The 20,497-nt window shown below is 41.0% G+C and overlaps 1 protein-coding gene across 1 annotated transcript in view; it reads right to left on the bottom strand.

Annotated features, from left to right (window-relative positions):
- Positions 1–20,497, bottom strand: part of kcnh1a (potassium voltage-gated channel, subfamily H (eag-related), member 1a) — a 229,257-nt gene that overhangs the window by 195,621 nt on the left and 13,139 nt on the right. Inside the window, exons 2-3 of the mRNA XM_048601104.1 lie at positions 15,936–16,059; positions 347–453 (exon numbers count right to left, since the gene is read on the bottom strand). Coding sequence (XP_048457061.1) covers positions 347–453; positions 15,936–16,059 — 231 coding nt within the window. The remainder of the gene's footprint in view (positions 1–346; positions 454–15,935; positions 16,060–20,497) is intronic.

The following is a 20,497-nucleotide window of genomic DNA, read 5'->3' as shown; positions in this document are numbered from 1 at the left end:
CAAATACTTACCTCCAGAGCAGGTGGGACTTGAATCTTAGCCTCCTGGCTCTAAGGTAGGAACATTACCATGGCACTACAGGAGTCCTGCTTAGGCTATTATATGATCTTTCACAAACCAAATTAATGAATCATGAGTAAATTAGGCCATGCTGTACCTTGGCAACAAAATACAAAGCAAGGCATCCGCAAAGTACTTTTAAATGAAAGAAATGTTTATTCAATATGAAACCTAACAAACTATTTTAAATCAGACCCTCAAGCAATATTTATATTTACACAGTAACTATAATCTAAATAACAATCTTTGTGTTACACAGAATTCTGAACAAAATATTTTTACTTACTGTTCTTTTTGTACATAAGGATTTCAAATGAGTTTATCTCATAGTTTTCAAATGTCTGCTGTACTTTTTCAATTGTTTCTTTGTCTGTTAACTCTCCAAACATGAAACTGCAAACAGAAATCAAATTTAATATGACAATTATTGGTGTAAAATTTTCACTTTTTTGTTTCAGATCACTATAACCTGAATTTTATATACAACATTCTGATTTTGCAGCTTAATTTAGAACTCCTTGTTAATTTTTTCCAATGTCAACATTAAACACTCCATTCATTATAATAATGAGCTGCATAAAACAAGATTGAATTTAACTATTGCTTGTGCTGATTTTACTAATCTTTTCTGTAGTGCTGTGGGAGCTCCAGCACTAGCCAGTACTTGACCCAGGGTAAAAAGCCATGCAGGACTTCCCCTGCCAAAACAAAGACCACTGAAAATAACTCTTCAGCATGTTAGTGAGAACAGTATCAGGCTCAATTCTGAGATCTGCAGGATTCAAGAACCTATCAACATTTACATAAAGAATTATTATTGTTCAGCTGATAGTAGGAACTGCAGATGCTGGAGAATCCGAGACAACAAGGTGCAGGGCTGGATGAACACAGCAGGCCAAGCAGCATCATAGGAGCAGAGAGGCTGACGTTTCGGGCCTAGACCCTTCATCAGAAAAGGGGGAGGGGAAGGGGCTTTTGAAATAAATAGGGAGAGAGTGGGAGGCGGATAGAAGAGGGATAGAGGAGAGGATAGGTGGAGAGGAAACAAACAGGTCGAAGAGGCGGGGATGGAGCCAGTAAAGGTGAGTGTAGGTAGGGAGTTAGGAAGGGGATAGGTCAGTCCAGGGAGGACGGACAGGTCAAGGGGGCGGGATGAGGTTGGTCGGTAGGAGATGGAGGTGCGGCTTGAGGTGGGAGGAGGGGATAGGTGGGAGGAAGAACAGGTTAGGGAGGCAGGGACGAGCTGGACTGGTTTTGGGATGCGGTAGGGGGAGGGGAGATTTTGAAACTTGTGAAATCCACATTGATACCATTGGGCTGCAGGGTTCCCAAGCGGAGTATGAGTTGCTGTTCCTGCAACCTTCGGGTGGCATCGTTGTGGCACTGCAGGAGGCCCAGGATGGACATGTCGTCTGAGGAATGGGAGGGGGAGTTGAAATGGTTCGCGACTGGGAGGTGCAGTTGTTTATTGCGAACCGAGCGTAGGTGTTCTGCAAAGCGGTCCCCGAGTCTCCGCTTGGTTTCCCCGATGTAGAGGAAGCCACACCGGGTACAGCGGATGCAGTATACCACATTGGCAGATGTGCAGGTGAACATCTGCTTGATGTGGAAAGTCTTCTTGGGGCCTGGGACGGGGGTGAGGGAGGAGGTATGGGGGCAGGTGTAGCACTTCCTGCGTTTGCAGGTGAACATCTGCTTGATGTGGAAAGTCTTCTTGGGGCCTGGGATGGGGGTGAGGGAGGAGGTACTGATAACTTATTGCAACTACATTCTTCAGCTAAGAAAAACAGAACAAAATATGCTGATCACCATTCTATCATTTTTGTATTTGCTAGAAATAGTTATTCCAGACTCCTAATGTAAATTCCAGAACCCAAGTAACTGGCTCCAAAATTCCTGGATTCCATTCCTTTGAAGATGGAACCTTGCATTCAAGTACTAATAACCTGTAAAGATTCAGCAATAATCATGTTTTTAATTTCTTCTCAGCCTTTCAAGCCAATAAATGAAAATTGCAACTTTAATAGCATAATACTAACAATATTAACGTTCATTCAGTTCATTCTTGTTACCAGTGTTCTGACGAAGTCATCAGTACAAATTAAAAAAATCAATAGTAATGGAACAAACAAAAGCAGCTTATCAAAATGTTAATAGTTCATTTGGAAAAGGTTCCTGGGCAGGAAGTTAAATCATGGATTTCTCCCACAGAAGGGCACATCTTTAAAATAAATTCTTTTTAATCATTCCAAACAATTGGTGAAAATTAGTATTTTTGGTTTAAAATTATCCATTCCATACTTACTGGTTGCATTGCTGATTTTTTTTTTTAACATCTATGAGTGCACCAACTGCCCAAAAAGCAACCTTTCACACTGAACAATGTTTACACTGTAGCTGCCGTGTATAGCATTTTCGAATGAGAATTACTCAGTTTTCCAACTTCTGTCTGTTCCCACAAGATGCAACCACTAAATGTATTGACAAATACAAGTGAGGCACATGGTGATTTTCATGAAAATTGAGAAAAGAAACTAGAACGTTGCAGATCTGTTAGTTTAATATGTGTTACAGGAGGTTAACTGAAAACAGCAATTAAGCTACCTGGTGGAAGATGGACATAGCCACAGGACCTCACACAGAGGGGACAGTATTGGCAGTTACTAGTGTGGCCACAAACGAGGCCATGGCACTGTTGGTTCTGAGAGCACAGAGAGTAATGATACATTCCTTCCAAAACCACATCACAACACACATCCCCGTCATCTCACAAAAAAACTTCTTCTCATTTACAATCCACAAATGGTTGAAGTATGCACCTCTTGCTTTAACCTTTTCCTCACCCATATCTTTATGCATTTATCTATTCAGAAACCCACACACTGCCAAGTGATCAACAGCTTGTGTGCAGAAGGCACAGGGTCAGCTGTTGAGACATCACATACTTTAGGGGAGAGCAAGGTCAGCACATGTTGAATCACTGGACATTAACAGGCTACAGAAAACATTGTGGACCCAACCAAGATGCAGTGTCTGATGACTGATATCTCAGCTTCCATTGCAGCACAAACAGAAGCCATCATTGTCTGACTGCTGCTGTTGGGCTAAAACTGTTGCCAGGCAGACTCAGATGGTTGGCATCATGGCTGTGGATAGCAACGCTAAAAGGAGCTTTCAGGGTCTCACTGTAGTCCAGCAATCTGGGTTCCAGCAGATTACAATGATTGTAGGTAGTGGCAATTGCTCTGGGGTACCCAAACTGAATATCCTCTCCAAGCATCACCAAATGTATCCTCTCGTCACTGTCCCATAGCCCCTGCTGTTGACTATCAGCCTGCCAGCCCAGACTGAAACCACCCATGCTAGGATGGTATCCTGAAATAGGGCCTTCTAGGCCCAAAGATACTCATGCTTGTCGTGCAGGTTGATCTATAATCTCCCTTATTAAAAGGCAACAGCCTTCAACCAACTAATCTGCAGCCACAGGAATATCTCTGCACAGGAGCGCTAAGCCAGGCAAAGGCACCTGAAGGACAGGTACTAAGAGAATACACAAGGATAATTAGTTATCTTCCATTAACTTTTATTTCAGCATTGTGGCTACAAGAAAACTCTGATCTGTAGGAGGACAAATTGCAAGGGTCAGGACAGTTGTACAGTGGGAATTTGTGGTTGTGTTTATGGAAACTGTAGTCAAATGACAGAATCAGAACAGTCTGGTCAGATGGAGATGTTCTGGCTGCCTCACCTTTTCATCCCTCCTCCAGCTGTTCCTCCTATCCCTCTCCGTCCTCACAGTAGCAAGCACTGCACCATCACAATGGCCAGGTGGAAAGGATTGTTCCATAGCAGTCAAGACAGCAGAACCATTGTTTCAGCAAGTCCGTGCTCTATAATGCTTAGTGTGACAGCATGGCTCCATTGTCTTTGTGCTGCTTTCATGGTTGAGCTGCAGCTTGGAGTCATGAGTCAGGTGTAAACTGGACAGCCCCTTTTGGTTAGTAGCCATCCTCTGGTAGTGGCTGCACAAGGGAATTGCAGACTAACAGAGAATTAATATATTACGACTGTCAGGACAACAGACATTGATCACCATGATGCGATGAGCATGGTCACATGGCAACTGTATATTCAGCATTCAGTAACTTTATAGTTGTAGACCACCTGTGGTGAAATGCAGCACACACACACAAAATTAAACCCACTGTCCTGCAAAGTGACCTGCTGTTTACTTCTCCCTAAAAATTGAGAAAATTCCACTCTCCTTGCACAAAGGGCCACTGTCACCTCTTTGACACAGTGAATGTCAAAATGGGAAATGTTCCAGATAGATATCGCCTGCTCCAGTCAACAAGGATCTCACTGCAAAAAGAAGAGCAAGTGCTAGAGGTCTTAGCAAACATAAGGATAGATAAATCTCCAGGTCCTGATCAAGTGTATCCCAGGACGTTGTGGGAAGTTAGCGAGGGAATGACAGGGCCGTTAGCAGAAACATCAGTATCATCGATAACATGGGCGGAGGACTGAAGGACTGGAGGGTTGCTAATGTTGTGGCATTGTTCAAGAAAGGCTGTAAGCAGAAGCCTGGAAACTATCGACCTGCAAGTCTGACTTCAGTGGTCGTAAGTTGTTGGAGGGTGATTCTGAAAGATAGGATTTACATGCATTTGGAGAGGCAAGGAATGGTTAGGGATAATCAGCATGGCTTTGTGCAAGGAAAATCATGTCTCACAAACTTGTTTGAGTTTTTTAAAGAAGTAACCAAAAAGATTGAGGCAGGCATAGCAGTAGATGTTGTTTACTTGGACTTCAGTAAAGCCTTTGACAAAGTTCCACGTGGTAGGCTAATTAGTAAAGTTAGATCACGTAGAATTCAGTGTGGCCTTGCCAATTGGATACAAAATTGGCTTTATGATAAGAGACAGAGAGTGGTGGTGGAGGATTGTTTCTCTGACTGGAGACCTATTAAAAGCAGTGTTGCACAGGAATCAGTACTGAGTCCCCTTTTGTTTGTCATTTATATAAATGATTTGGATGAGAATATAGGAGGCATGTTTAGTATGTTTCAGGATGACAGCAAAATTAGTAGTGTAGTAGACAGTGAAGAAGGTTTTCTAAGGTTACAAAGACATCTTCATCAATTGGGTCAATGGGCTGAAGAGTGGCAGATGGAGTTTGATTTGGATAAATGTGAGGTATTGCAGTTTGGTAACACAAACAAGGGCAGGACTTATACAATTAATGGTAGAGCCCTGGGTAGTGTTGCAGAACAGAGAGACCTAGGGGTTGAGGTACATAATTCTTTGAAATTTGCATTACAGGTAGAAAGGGTGGTGAAAAAGGTGTTTAGCATGCTTGCCTTCATTGCTCAAACCTTTGAGTATAGAAGTTGGAATGTGACGTTAAGATTGTACAGAATGTTAGTGAGGCCTCTTCTGGAGTACTGTGTGCAGTTCTGGTTGTCCTGTTATAGGAAGGATACTGTTAAACTGCAGAGGGTTCAGAAAAAAATTACCAGGATGTTGCCCGGAATGATGTTTTGAGATATAAAAACAGCCTGGATAGGCCGAGACATTTTTCACTGGAGCGTAGCAGGTTGAGAGGTGACCTTATTGAGGTTTATAAAATCATGAGGGGCATAAATAAGGTGAATGACAAAGATCTTTTTCCTAGGGTGGGTGAGTTCAAAACTAGCGGACATATTTTTAAGGTCAGAGGAGAAAGATTTAAAAAGGACATGTGGCACAATTTTTGTTTTTACACAAAGAGTGGTTCATGTGTGGAATGAACTGCCAGAGGAAGTGGTGGATGCAGGTACAGTTACAACATTTAAAAGACATTTGGATAAGGTCAGCTTGGACTGGTTGGACCAAAGGGTCTGCTTCCACACTGTATGACTCTATGCAAAGAAATTCAGGGTCACAGTCACTAACACTAACAATGGAGATGCTCTCTCTCTCTACTCTGATTCTGCAGGTCTGATTGGAAGGGGTGACAGATCTGGGAGTACCTCCTGCCTAAGCACAAATGATATACACACTGCTCCTGGCTTAATTAGAGATAAGAGAAATGATTCCAGAAGATTGTGGATACAAGGCAGCTGTCAAATCCTGACTCTCCCTCTCTTACTCTTCGTCCCTCTGCAAGCAACTTGCATTCTTCCCTCCTGGCTCTGCTTTATCTCTCTATCATACTGAAACCCAAGGGGAATTCAAAAATAGCATTCATGGTTGGGAACAAGTGGTCTGAGCAGTACATTTGCAGTCACAGCCAAGGACCTCTCCAAAAGCAACACCAATTTCTGCAGACTTCATTAATATTAGCCATGTATCCCAAACACAGTGCACTTCCTGAAACTCAGGCAGACCCATTAGAGGTTAGTTAGCAAATAGCCTGCAAGTAGATAAGGATCCTTTTGTTTTACCCCCTCTGATCCCCCATTCTATCTCTTTGTTTGTTCAGCTTTGCATATTTAAAAGAGGATGTTAGCTGGAGCAGCAAGGTTAAAACTGTTTAAGTGCTAAATCAGTGTTACAGACTAACAAATGTCACACTCGGCTGCTCTAACTACCTTCAGTTTACATTTCTAAGGCCTTCATTTAAGCACTCATGCAGATTGCATTCAGCACTAACCACAAAAGGAGGCTTCCTCTCACTGACAGGTCCAGAACTATGGGTCACAGTTGCCAGATAAGGGATCGATCATTTAGAAATAAGGAGCAATACCGTCACTTAAAGGCTTCTAAATCTTTGGAATTCTCAATCCACAGAGCTAAGAATATTCAGTTAGTCATCGAGTATATAAAAGACAGAGATCGATGGATTTTTGGATATTATGGAAACCAAGGGATATAGATGTACTGTGGGAAGATACAAGATCAGCTATAATCTTTTTGAAAAGCCAAGCAAGCTTAAAGGTGCATACATCCTACCCTTGCTCTGACTTCTAATGTTATGTTCTTGTGTTTCATGATTTTCAATTAAAAAATAAATAAGAGATACAATTTTTTTTAGGCTGAAGACAACACAAAGATAACACACAACAGGAGAGGTTAACATCAGACCGCTTGTAGCAAACACTGAAGTTAAGGCAAAAGAGATGAAAATGTATTGAAGTATTGGACGAGTGAATACTTAGTAAAACTCCTCCACACTTCATGAATGAGATGAAATGATAATTATTGGGATGTATAAAAGTGTTGAGTAACAATATTTAAGGATATAAAACAGGAACAAGAAAGTCATGCCACCAAATGGGACATTTTTCATAATTTTCTTAGGTAATATGGAGTGAACGGAAATTAATCTAAAGTGATAGAGGAAGATATGGTGCCCATGAATTCACACAAGAATAATTTAAGTCGTTGAATCACAATTCATTAAAATCTGCTCTTGAAGTACGTGAAAGTCAGGAGAGAATAGGTGAGAATAGTTCATAGATAGCTTTATCTTGGAGACATTTAGTGTCTTGTCTATACTGATCTATACAAAAACTGGGTGTTACCTCAGAGATCAAAAATACAAGGGAAGTTATGCTAAGAATGGTTAAAATTCTGTGTTACTTGTGACATGATATTGGTGGGGTACTGATGTCTGTAAATACATTGGCCTGAAACTTCGGAGTGGTGGCAGTTATGAGTAGATTGCTGCTGCATTCAAAAATTCCCTGAATCAACACTGCTGCATATTTCTTTCAGTGTCTACTGATCCCAACTTTCGGAGAAATGCACAGCACAGAGACCCTCAGAGAGCTCCACTGGATCAAAGTAAAGTCAGAGTAGAGAAGGACACACATCCTTCAGTTGGTCAAAACAGTATTCACGTGATTGGGAAGGTAGTCAGGTTGGGGACAGCAGTCAGATCTATTTGGATCAAGGGATCAGTCCAATGGTTGGGAGGATCGTTGGATCAGGTTGGGAGAAGAGCTGGTCAGGCACAAAGCAAGGGCTGTCAGATCAAGTCATTCTGAGGGTTAGTCAGGTGGTGGGTAGGGTAATCGAGTTGGGGTGGAGGTTCAATTAGAGATGCGTTTTACCTGTTCCATCAGTGGGTGCAGATTGAATCTCATGAACATGATGTACGGAGATTTGTGCATACTGGTAATCCTGCCACCTTTGGACCGTTGATATCTACCAAGTAGAAGATTTCAGGAAGTCAGGATGAGCTTGCGTATTAGCATTCCAATGTGACTGTGCCAAAGCATGGAATTAGTTATCCATTAAATGCTTTAAGAGAGTTTCTCATAGGGTATACCTTGGAGCATCACTTGCTTAGGTACATGTCTTCCAGGATGCAAAGTTGTACTATGATGGCAGTAGTTCTAGTGTTGGTGTTAGCTTCTAGGATGTGCTGACCTGCCATTTGTGGACATATGATGTTAAAGGTTGTAAAAGCTTCTGATTGCCCCACACTATGGATATAGTGTGTGAGGCGAAAAATATGGAAATGGTAATCATCTTCCAAAATTTCCCTTTCATTTTGTTGATTTTGAACCTTGTTGATGTGATCGTGTTTAACACCCAACTTGCTGCCCCTTTGAGAAATTTGTGTTGAGAATCACTGCCTTGTTCAAAAACTGTAGGCTTGTAGTGGCAGGTTTTAGCCACTAGATAGCATTGATACCAAGTAAGGAACGAGGATGTCAAAGGGTAACGCAGTGTGGAGCTAGAGGAACACAGCAGGCCAAGCAGCATCAGAGGAGCAGGAAAGCTGACGTTTCGGATCAGGACTCTTCTTCAGAAATGGGGCAGGGGAAGGGGGCTCTGAAATAAATAGACAGGGGGGTTGGGCTGGGGAAGGTAGGTGGGATGGTGATAGGCGAGTGCAGGTAGGTAGTGGTGGGGATTGGTCAGTGAGGTCGAAGGAGCCTTGGGATTCCACCTTGGGAGCTACAACCCAATGTTCCCAATGTGCACTTTACTAGCTTCAAAATCTCCTCACCCCTGGCCTTATCCCATGACCAACCCTCCTTCTCATCCCCACCTCCTTGACCTGTCCATCTTCTCTCCCATCTGTCTGCTCCTCCCACTTCACTGACCAATCCCCACCACTACCTACCTGCTACCACCACCCCACCTACCTTTCCCAGCCCAACCCCCTCCTCTCTCTATTTATTTCAGAGCCCCCTTTCCCTCCTCCATTTCTGAAGAAGGGTCCTGACCCGAAACATCAACTTCCCTACTCCTCTGATGCTGCCTGGCCTGCTGTGTTCCTCCAGCTCCACACTGTTATCTCTGACTCCAGCATTGGCAGTTCTTACTATCTCTGGGGATGTCAAAGGAGCTTCCTTCTACTTTAGTGCCAATTTAGAGCAGCAAAATAGTGAAACCAACTGATCTTTGGACAGAGGTGGGCCTTCTAACAGTAGAAAATCATACATATGTTTTTGAAGCTGTATATCCTTTCAGGAAAGCTTTGTGGCTATGCTATGAGTGCCCTCCGGTCACATTTTATGAAATAGTGGTGACATAAGCAGGTCTGTATACTGATGAAAAAGAATGTGGAAAGGAAGGGGAGGGATCCAATAATCATTGTCTACATTGGTACCAGTGACACTATTAGAATTAAAAAGGAGATTCTGCTGAAAGCCTAGACAGTTAGCTGAAATAAAAAGCAGAACCTCCAAAATAATAATCTCTGGATTACTTCCTCAGCCACGGCAAATTGGAGTTAAAACTCCAAGATGATGGGTTGAATGGGTTTCAGGTCGTGGGGCATGAGCTCTCGTACTGGAGTAGAATGGAGTTGTTCTGGTAGGACAGGCTTCACTTGAACTGTACTGTGACCAGCATCCCGGTGAATCGAATAACTAGGGCTATAGAGGGGGCTTTTAATTAATTAGAGGGAGGGAAGAAGGGTTTAGGAGAGGAGAAATGAAAGCTTACAAAACAAGAGGATACAGCAGTATTACAGGGCAGCTATTTGGACAATGATAACAGAGTGGGACAGGTAGGAGCAGAATACATAAACACAGAAAAACAGCAATAAATATTATCAAAAGGGGAAACAATGGTAAAGGGGATAAGACAGCCATGGTTAACCAGGGAAATTAAGGATAGCATCGGATTAAAAGGAAAAACAAAGTGTAGCACATATTATAGGCAAACCAGAGGATTAGGAAAGTTTTAAAACAACTGAAAAAAAAAGAGGGAGAAAATAAACTTAGAGGGTAAACCTGCAGGTAATATCAAGACTAACAGCAAGAGCCTCTTTAAATATATAAAAAGGCAGAGGGAAGCCAAAGTGAGTATGGGTCCCTTAGACAAAGAGGCTAGAAAATAATTATGGGGAATCAGCAGATGGCAGGTGGGTTGAAATAAATACTTTGAAATAGTCTTCACAGTAGTAGATCTAATAGTATTCAAAAAATGTTACATATTCAAGGGACAAAAGGAGGAGAGGAAAAAAGACAATCACTAGAGAAAAAGTGCCTGGGAGACTAATGATGCTAAAGATCAATTACGACCCCTGGGCCTGATGGGATGATATTAAAGGAAGTCGCTACAGAGATAGTGGATACACTGGTAGTAATCTTTCAAGAATCCTTAGATTCTGGAAAAGTTTCAGAGGAGTGGAGAAAATTTCAATCCTATTTAAAAAGGGAAGGGCACAACAAAGGCAAGCAACTAAAGGCTAGAAGCTTGACGACTGTTATTGAAAGAACGTTAAGAGTCTATTATAAAGGATGTAAACAGCAGAGCATTTAAAAATGCAGAATATGATCAAGTAGAGTCAGCATGGCTCCATGAAGGGGAAATCATGCCCAACAAATTTACTAGCATTCTTTGAAGAGGTAACAAGTAGTATAGATAAAGTGAAGCAGTAGGTGTAGCGTATTTGGATTTTTCAGAAGACGCTTGATAACATACCACACATTAGGCTACTTAAGTAAGTAAGAGCCTTTGGTGTTGCAGATAGCATATTAGCATGGATAGTGGATTGGCTAAATAATAGGGGACAGAAAGTTGGCATAAGAGGTGCATTTTCAGGACAACAAACTGTAACTGTTGGAGTGTCAAAGGGATCAGTGCTGGGGCCACAATTATTCACAATATATATTAATGACATGGATAATGAAAGTGAATGTACTAAAACCAAGCTTGCAGCTGACCCAAAAATAGATGGGAAGGCAAGCAATGAGGATGACAGAGTCTACAGAAGGATATTGACACATTAAGCGGGTAGGCAAAAACTTGGAAAATAGAATATAATGTGGGAAAATGTGAGGTTATGCACTTTGGACAGGAAGAACACAATATTATTCAAATGGCAAAAGACTGCACAAAAGCAAATGGAATGCTGGCCTTTATTTCAAAAGGAATGGAGTATAAAAGTAGGGAGATTTCTCTAAAATTACGTGAGGCACTAGTCAGACCACAGCTGGAATACAGAGAGTAATTCTCGTCCCCTTATCTAAGAAAAGATATACTGTCACTGGGGACAGTCAAGCGAAGAATTAAGAGACTGATATCCAGTATAGAGGGACTGTTTTATGAGGAGGGGTAAGTAGATTGGACCTGTACTCATTGGAATATAGAAAAATGGAAAGCGACGTTATTGAAAGATGTAAGATCTAGGGGGACTAGACAGTGTAGAGTTGTTTCCCCTTGTGAGACAGTCTATGACTAGATGGCATAATCTCAGAATAAGGGTTCAGATATTTGAGACAGAGCTGAGGAGGCATTTCTTCTCACACAGGGTAGTGAATCAGTGGAATTCTTTACTTCTGAGACAGAGTCATTGTGTATATTCAAGGCTATGATAGACAGATTTTTAATCAGTAATTGAAGCAAGGGCTATGGGGTAAAGATAGGAAAGTGGAACTGAGGATTATCAGGTTAGTCATGATCTCATTAATGGTGGTGCAGACTAGCTAGACTAAATGGCCTACTCTGCTACTATTTCGTATTACGTACTGACTGTGAGACATAACACAACAATTAGGGAGGGAGTACGGAGTTACCAAGTGTTAATTTGCCTATTATTTACTGGATAACTACCACAAAACTCTACAACACCTTGAGGTTAACTCCAGACATTCATGTAGGGTTCAGGGAGCAGTAAAATTGCTCAGTGGGAGATGCAATGTCTCGGACGGTTCCCGCATACGTCCACTCGTCTAGACTGTCATGGGGTCTGAGGGACATTTTCAATAAATGTCTGGTCTCCAGTGATGTGGCCAATTAATGAGGACATTTTTGTATTCAATTAAATCTTCTGGTGATTTTTGGATTCACAGATTATATTTGAGTGATGATCAGCATCCAGCTTGGCAAGTTAGCTCTCATAAAAACTGAAAGAACTGTGGATGCTGTAAATCAGAAACAAAAACAGAAGTTGCTGGAAAAGCTCAGCAGGTCTGGCAGCATCTGTGAAGAAAAAATCAGAGTTAACTTGCATCCGGTGACTCTGCCTCAGAACTGTTCTGAGGAAGGGTCACTGGACCCGACCGTGACCCGAAATGTTAACTCTGATTTTTTCTTCACAGATGCTGCCAGGCCTGCTCAGCTATGTTAGCTCTCATATTGCAATGTTTATTGCACCAGGTATTTCCAGGTACTCTCCCATCAAAGCACTAATAAAACCTGAATCTGCTGATCTTCTGGGATTAGATGACTTCAACCATTTCAAACTCACATGGCCCTAGGCAAAATCTTTTTTAATGTCTTCAGTAAATAGTTCTTTGAATCACTTTAATGTGTCAAACAGGAATTGAGTCAGGATCTCCCATGTGGCAGGCAGGAACTCTACTGCTGAACCAGCAATGCTCCAGTGCCACCTGGAAATACACTGATAAAAAGATGACAGGAAATGTTTTTTGTTAAGCTGCACAGGTGTACAGCCATGCAACTGGCTGAAAGGTATCGCACACAGTCCATGTTCCAGAATAATAACATACATGCGCAGCAGCAGAAAATCATTAAAAGGATCATATACTATGAAAATAAGACATTCACAGCAACTAAATCTGAAAGGAAACACTTGTCACAAAAATGCTGATCTATTTGGCAACAGCAGAACATGACATCATTAATGTAGCACAGGAATGAGAAAGAATGTAAAGGTTCCTTTTAGTTAAAAATCCAACTGGGGCAATTGAAGGCCAAATAAACCTTAAAACTATGTGAAAATAAAGGTAAAAACAGTTGGTGAGCCTTTCTTAATCCATAATTGTGTGGTAGTTGGTACACCGCAGCTTTCTCTGTTTGGTACTATGATTTTCTTTGTCAGCATTATGGCATATAGAATAGGTCAAGTGATGCTTAGAATAAAAGAAAATCTATAATATCTTTCACAACTACCATATGTCCAAAAGCCAATTTTTAAGTCTACTGTGATGTCCGAAACAGCAGCCAATTCGCAGAGAGCAAGCTTCAATAACTGCAATTAGTCAGTACTCTCTGCATTGCCTACCTACTCTTCTTCAGAATAGTGCCGTGGAATATTTTGCATCCATCAGGGAAGCCAATGGGGTGCTGGTTTAAAGTTTCATCCAAGGGACAACAACTCCAACAGAACAGCACTCCCTCTATGTTGCACTGGAGTGTCAGCCTTAATCTATGCGCTCAAGTTCTGCAGTCAGCTTTGAATCCACAACCTTCTAACTCAGAGGCAAAAATTCACTGTCAACAAAGCCACAGCTACCAGACGAAAGCAAATGGCTTGAGGAAAGTATGCCATGCTTAAAGAATGACAGCCTTACCAAAAGGTATCTGGGAGGACCCAAATGTAGGTCTGAAGTCACCACCTGGCTCAGTACCATCTCCATAATGCAGACGAATGCCCAGCAGTGCGACTGATAGGTCAGTGATCTTCTCCCCTCTACCAGGTTAAGTACCAGACTGCTCTCTGCCATCTCACACTCACACTCTCTCTTTGCTACTGCACACATCTCCCAGCAAGTCTCATGTCCCACTAATGCTCACATCATCTTCTCACTTGCTCTCCTCTTCAGTGTCTCAGACAACTAACCTTAAATTACATCTGTGCTATCTCCCCAGTCCTTCACTACATTTTACCACCACTCCTCCACCTGATTCAGCTGTGCCACCTTGGTGGAAATTGCATACTCTATTGTGACAATTTGGTGAGCATCTCACTGTGACAGCTCCTGGCTGAGAAAGAAATGGACCAGACAGCAGACACTCTGAGTACTGCCAGAGAACAGCTACCTGCTGAGGCCCAGGCAGGAGAGCACCTTGTGCAGGTGGATGCTAAGTGAACAAACACTAATAATGGAGCAAATAAACACCCCGGCCCAGTGAGAGAGCTGGGTGCACGTCCCTGTGTACTAAGTGTCCCTGTTGCAGCCATTGAACACAAACGGCTGGTGCATCCTGCAATGCAGGTCTGTGCCCCCAGACCACTCTGCCAGTGCATAGTTGAAGTGGTCATGGTGCACTGGTGGAAGTCAATGTCAATGTTCACAGAGGAGGAGTGAATGTGGCTGGTGCCCATGTATCTTATCTTGAGGTGTGTTTGGTTGCAGACAACATGGAGGTGGTTCAGAGCAAACACTGACCTGAATCTGCCAGGTGTTCACTCTGGTTTCCTTGTTGAGTTTGGTAAAATGGGAATGTGAATATTAACTAGGCAAGCTATGGTGAGCTCACTGCTGCCTAGCAAAAAGTTGTGCCATGCTGTTTGTGAAAAGCATTAAAGATGGAGCGAAATGATCTTAACATTGAGATGTGCCTGATTCTGCAACATATTTTCCCAAAGCCCACGTTGCTCAGACCCCTACAAGATTCTACCCAAAGTTTCCACAGATTGATTTTTGACTTTACTCCCTTAAAGGGCTTACCATATCCTCTGCTTCTACTATTCTGCGTGAACAGTAGTTTTGATGTCAGCCCCTCACTGGCTTTGTATAAATTTAGCTGAATCTGGACACTGGCAGGATTAGTCTACCACATGTACAAATTATTGCCAAATAGGAAATACATATTTATATCAGTTCACCTCTGTAGAAAATATTCATCAGTTTTGCAATTGATATCACAGCACTCACGATTAAAATATGGTTTTATAACAAAATCATTAAAAGATGCTCACAAAAAATTTATTATTGTTTTAATATAATTTCAGGTGATTTTTTGAACACTGCTCTGCACGAAGAAATCAGTTATAGGTGAATCTAGCAATCTCTACACTGAGAACATGCTGAATTTTGGATTTTGCCAGATTTTTGGTCTAGCATTTGGAGTGCAGAATAGAACGACGCACAAAACAACTTGGTCAATAAATAGTCTGGAGCTGCATTATTCCATTGCACTTCCTAGCTGAATTATCCAGACAAGCTTTTTATTTTAATCTTCCTCAATTAAAATTGATACAAAGTTGTGGTTTTCAGATAATTCCAGTTTCTGTACTGCCAGATTTGAGACCCTTCCCTGCATCTATGAATGTGATCATGTCAGTGAGTTATACATGAATCATTTGAAATGTTTTTGAAAGCCATGTGCTTAAAACAAGGTTTAAGTTCATTAAAAGGTTGATACCTTTAATCCATATCTGAAAATATGACATGAATCACTTATTATCAAATGCAAGAAGGTAACAGTAATTTAAACTTTAGTTACACAACCACACAGAAAATTATTTTAAGGGTATCTTGCTAAATAGCAATTTTGAACTTTAAAAGTCACTGGAAATTACTATTGGGTATCATCAGAACCTGACAAGTGAAGAACATGCATGCCTTCTTTCAAACCAGCTATTGGTTACTGATAAATTATGAGTGAATATTAAAATGTGTTGAGTTCCTATGAATATTCTTTAAATTTGTAACCTTTCCAGCATACAGAATAATATGGTGCCCTAGAACACACTTTATTTTGAATATAAAAGAAAAATGCTTTCACATCTTTTAATACCTGCAAGTACTGCTCTTTTGCATAACCTCTGCTCGATGGTATCCAGACAATTTGCAGAATCCATCATTACTGTATACAATAGGCCAGTCCACTATCTGGGCATTCCCGAGCACAAAATTTGTGTCTGCAGAAAAAGAAAATAGATTTATAAATATCACATTTTCACATGATGTTTCTCAATACTTTGAAGGTCTCACAAAGTGATCGATACCTGCACTGCACCAACTCATCAAGGATCCTTTGACAGCAGTTTCCAACCCTTGACATCTACCATCTAGCAAAACAAAGGAAGCAAAAGCATGGTAACACCAGCCCCACCTGCGATTTGTGCCCCAGTTACACAACATTTGGACTTTGAATTATACTGCCATTCCTTCATTGCCGCTGAGTCAAACATATATGACGTAGGAGTGAGAATTGGCCAATTGGTCCCTCAAGCCTGCTCCGCCATTTGATAAAATTATGGCTGATCTGACTGTTGCCTCAACTTCACTTTCCTGGCTTATTTCTATCCCCATTAATGCCCTTGTTAGTCAAGAATCTATCTACCTCTCCCTTAAAAATACTCAAAGGCCTTGTTTCCCCTGCTCTCTAATGAAGAGAGTTCCACAGGCTTTCATCCCTCTGAGACAAGAAAAATGTTCTCATCTCTGGTTTAAATGGATGACCACTTATTTTTGAACAGTGCCTCTGAGTTCTTGTCTCCCCCCAGTTGGAAACTTCTTCCAGCATCTGCCCTATCAAGACCCTTTAAGTTTTGCATATTTCAATAAAATCAACTCTCAGTTTTGCTAGCTCCAATGAATACAGGCCCATCTGTCCAACCTTTCTCCATAAACTAATGCCTTCATTGCAGAAATCAGTCAAGTGGACATTTTCCGAATTGCCTGTCCAACATCTCATGGCACAAGTCAGGAGTGTGATGGAATACTCTCCATTTTCCTGGATGAGTGCAGCTCCAAAAACACTCGAGGCTTCACACCACACAGGACAAAGCAGCCTGTTTGATTGGCACCATATCCACAACCATTCACTCCCTCCATCACAGACGTGCAGTATCAGCAGTACATACCATCTACAAGATGCACTGCCGAAATACACCAAAGCTACTGAGACAGCACCTTGAAAACCCATGACCATTACCATCTAGAAGGAAAGGACAGTAAATATATGGGAATACCACTACCTGCAAGTTGTCCTCCAAGTCTATGTCCTCACTATTCCGAATTGGAAATATTTCACCATACTTTGTGACACTGGGTAAAAATCCTGGAACTCCTTCCCTAACAGCACCAATTGGACTGCAGCAGTTCAAGAAAGGCAGCTCACCACCACCTTCGCCAGAGCAACTAGCCAGAGATGAGCAATAAATGCTGACCCAGCCAGTGACACTTACATCCCATGGATGAATTAAAAAGAACAGCTTCCTGTCCATTGCACATGGTCAGTTCGCTCATCTACCTTGCACCACTTACCTTTGTCTATACCAGCTGCGATGGCTAAAGATCCTCCATTTCCTGATTACCTGTGTCACCCACAATCAAACCTTCCTGTTCCTGACCATGGATAAAATTAGATGACTCCAACCAAAGGATTAGACCTCCTCCTGAGACAAACTGTCCAAGTACTTTTCCTTTTCTTTATGCATCAAAACATTTGTACTTCAGCCTCCAGCTCAATAGCTCTGAACCAAAGTTCTTCAAGTGTCAGACATGTACTGCTGGTGTGGTTTTCCTGGATTACAGTGCAGTCCACCAGCTCCCACATACTGCACTTGCCCTGCCATTTTGATGTTAATTTGCTTATTTTTAAAATTATTTTATAATTAATAAATTCAATTACTAATAAGCTTCACCACTATTGGTAAATATTACAGTACAAATTAAGACCCACAATTAGGAACAATTAACCAATAAACTACCTGTTTTTTTAAAGACAGCACCATGTATACCTGCACCACATGAACAGGAGCAGTTTATGTAGGGAGCTCACTATTGCCTTCTCAAAGGTAATTAAGAATGGGCAACAAATGCTGACCTAGCCAACAATGGCCACACCCCATGAACAATAAAGGAAACAAGTCTAGTAATCAAGTACTTTAAGAACCAGTTTAACCCTTAATTTCCCAGTACAACTCACTTTAACATAGATTAAGTTTTAATCACTGACTGCAAAGTCTGAGCAAATGTATTAGGTTTAGAATGCTATGAAGCAATTTTGACTTCTATTAACTTAAATGGAAGTCAAGAGAAATACAGATATTTTAATCAACCTGCATCTTACGACAGGCCTCTGAACAGGTGGGACATGAACCCAGGTCTTCTCACCCAAAGGTAGGGACCACACCACTGTGCTACAAGAGCCCTAACCTTCAAGTAAAATGTATCTATTCTAATCAATCTGTTCAGACACCCATCTGGGATGGACTTGAACCCAGACCTCCTGGCTCACAGGTAGGGATATCACTATTGTGACACAAGACCATTCTCAAGAGAAATGTATATTTTCTATACTTTTCTAATCTACCTGTTCACCTATACAATGCAGTAGCAAGTGAGATTTGAAACCAGGACTTCTGGTTCGGAGGTAGAAATACTACCATTGCATAACCAGAGCCCCGATAGAAATATATAATGGTCAGCTGAATCAGTATCACCTGTTTTATGATATCATCAAAAGTCAAAATTAATTTCTTATTCTTTTAGCTCTAGGTCACTGATGTTTCAATCTCGTCCAACTGTTGAAATAAAAATTTCTCTACATGTTTGGCAGGTAACCTTATCACATTTCTATGCAATGAATGTTATTTTCAGAACAATTATACAGAACCAAGGAAAAGTAACTAATTGCAATTTGAAAACAAATGGGGAAATGTATTTTTGCTGTATGCTTTTGACTTTGATCTTAAACAATTAAGGAAGTCAGAGAAGAAAAGGCAGAAACTCTTCCCACAATGTTTCAAACATTTTTAAATATAGAAGTTGTGCCAGAGAACTGGAAGGTCGCATCACGTAGGAAAGAAGGAAGTAAACCAAAGATAAATATGTCAGATACTGAAAATCAAGAGAAAAGCTAAACATCTGGGACCACAGAGTGAACAGGACATCATATTAACCATGAGATAGTAGGAACTGCAGATGCTGGAGAATCTGAGATAACAAGGTGTAGAGCTGGATGAACACAGCAGGCCAAGCAGCATCAGAGGAGCAAGAAGGCTGATGTTTCGGGCCTTCAAATGTGATAAGGTTACCTGCCAAACATGTAGAGAAATTTTTATTTCAACAGTTGGGCTAGATTGAAACATCAGTGACCTAGAGCTAAAAGAATAAGGAATTAATTTTGACTTTGGATGATGTCATAAAACAGGTGAAATTTCTGAAGAAGGGTCTAGGCCTGAAACGTCAGCCTTCCTGCTCCTCTGATGCTGCTTGACCTGCTGTGTTCATCCAGCTCTACACCTTATTATCTCATCTTATTAACCAATGCAATTTAAGTTTTGGGGAATAACTAATGGAAGTGAGGGGAAAATAAAAGCATTAAAATTATATTTTTGATCTCATAAAACAGTTCACAACCCAAATGAATGAAACCCCACAATGGTCATAGTATTCGATGCCAGAAAGGTTGATTGACAGTCATGAACACCTATCAGATTATTGCAAAGATACTTGCACCTAGAGTGAACTGGCCTATAATCAATAGCATGAAGAGTGAAACCAGGAAGCCTGTGGTTAGCCACAGTGAAGTTAATGTAAATTATCTACCCATGGTGGTTAGTCATTAGTGGTTACTTCAACAATTATTTTGCTGGTAACACAATCAGAACTTCCAAAAGCTGCAAGTTACTCTTAAACAATCTGAAATAACAGATCTTGTTTCCTTTCATGAAGCAGTAAATCTACATTTAATAGAAATGAAATTTTTTTTTGTCACTTAAGTTTCATCAATGCTTTTAATGTTAGCATAGTGAGAGAGATGGAAGGAATCCACTGTGCCCTGATAAATACTGCATCACACTAAGTGTTGAGGTGTTCTGGTGTAGTTTCCAAAATGGTAATATTTTGTAACCCTGATAAACACAGAGAGATCAAGCCCTTAATCGGACACTCTCAGTGTAATGCTACATGTACTTTTCCCATTTAAAACAAGTATTACAACTACATACCTCAACTTACCTGTTATTTAACATTCTTTTTACTTGAATAAAAATGTAACTGACCCCAACTAGTCTGGTTATTTAGAAGCTTAATTCTACTTTTCCATCTTTTCATTAATTAACAAGACTTGCCTCTACTTGTTTAATTTTCATGAAACTTTGAATGAAATTTCATTTAAGTAGAGCAGGGAAATAATATTATACCCTGCTTAGGGAATTCCTGTGTGGACTGGAAAATTAATTGTGTGTCTGCTAAACCAGTGAAATTGAGTATGTCAAATAAGCTTTATGGAGCCTAAACCAGGAAGTGTCCAAACAGTGACAATACTGTGCCCTTAAGAGATGTGTTCTGTCTATTTTTCTTGAAGAGGAATATTGTCACAGAGGTGTTGAAGTGTCTCCTTCA

This window comes from Rhincodon typus, chromosome 9 (genome assembly GCF_021869965.1).
Source record: "Rhincodon typus isolate 14 chromosome 9, sRhiTyp1.1, whole genome shotgun sequence".
Taxonomy (NCBI): Eukaryota; Metazoa; Chordata; class Chondrichthyes; order Orectolobiformes; family Rhincodontidae; genus Rhincodon; species Rhincodon typus.
Note: the sequence above shows the minus strand (reverse complement) of the source record. Positions and strands in the feature narration are given on the sequence as shown.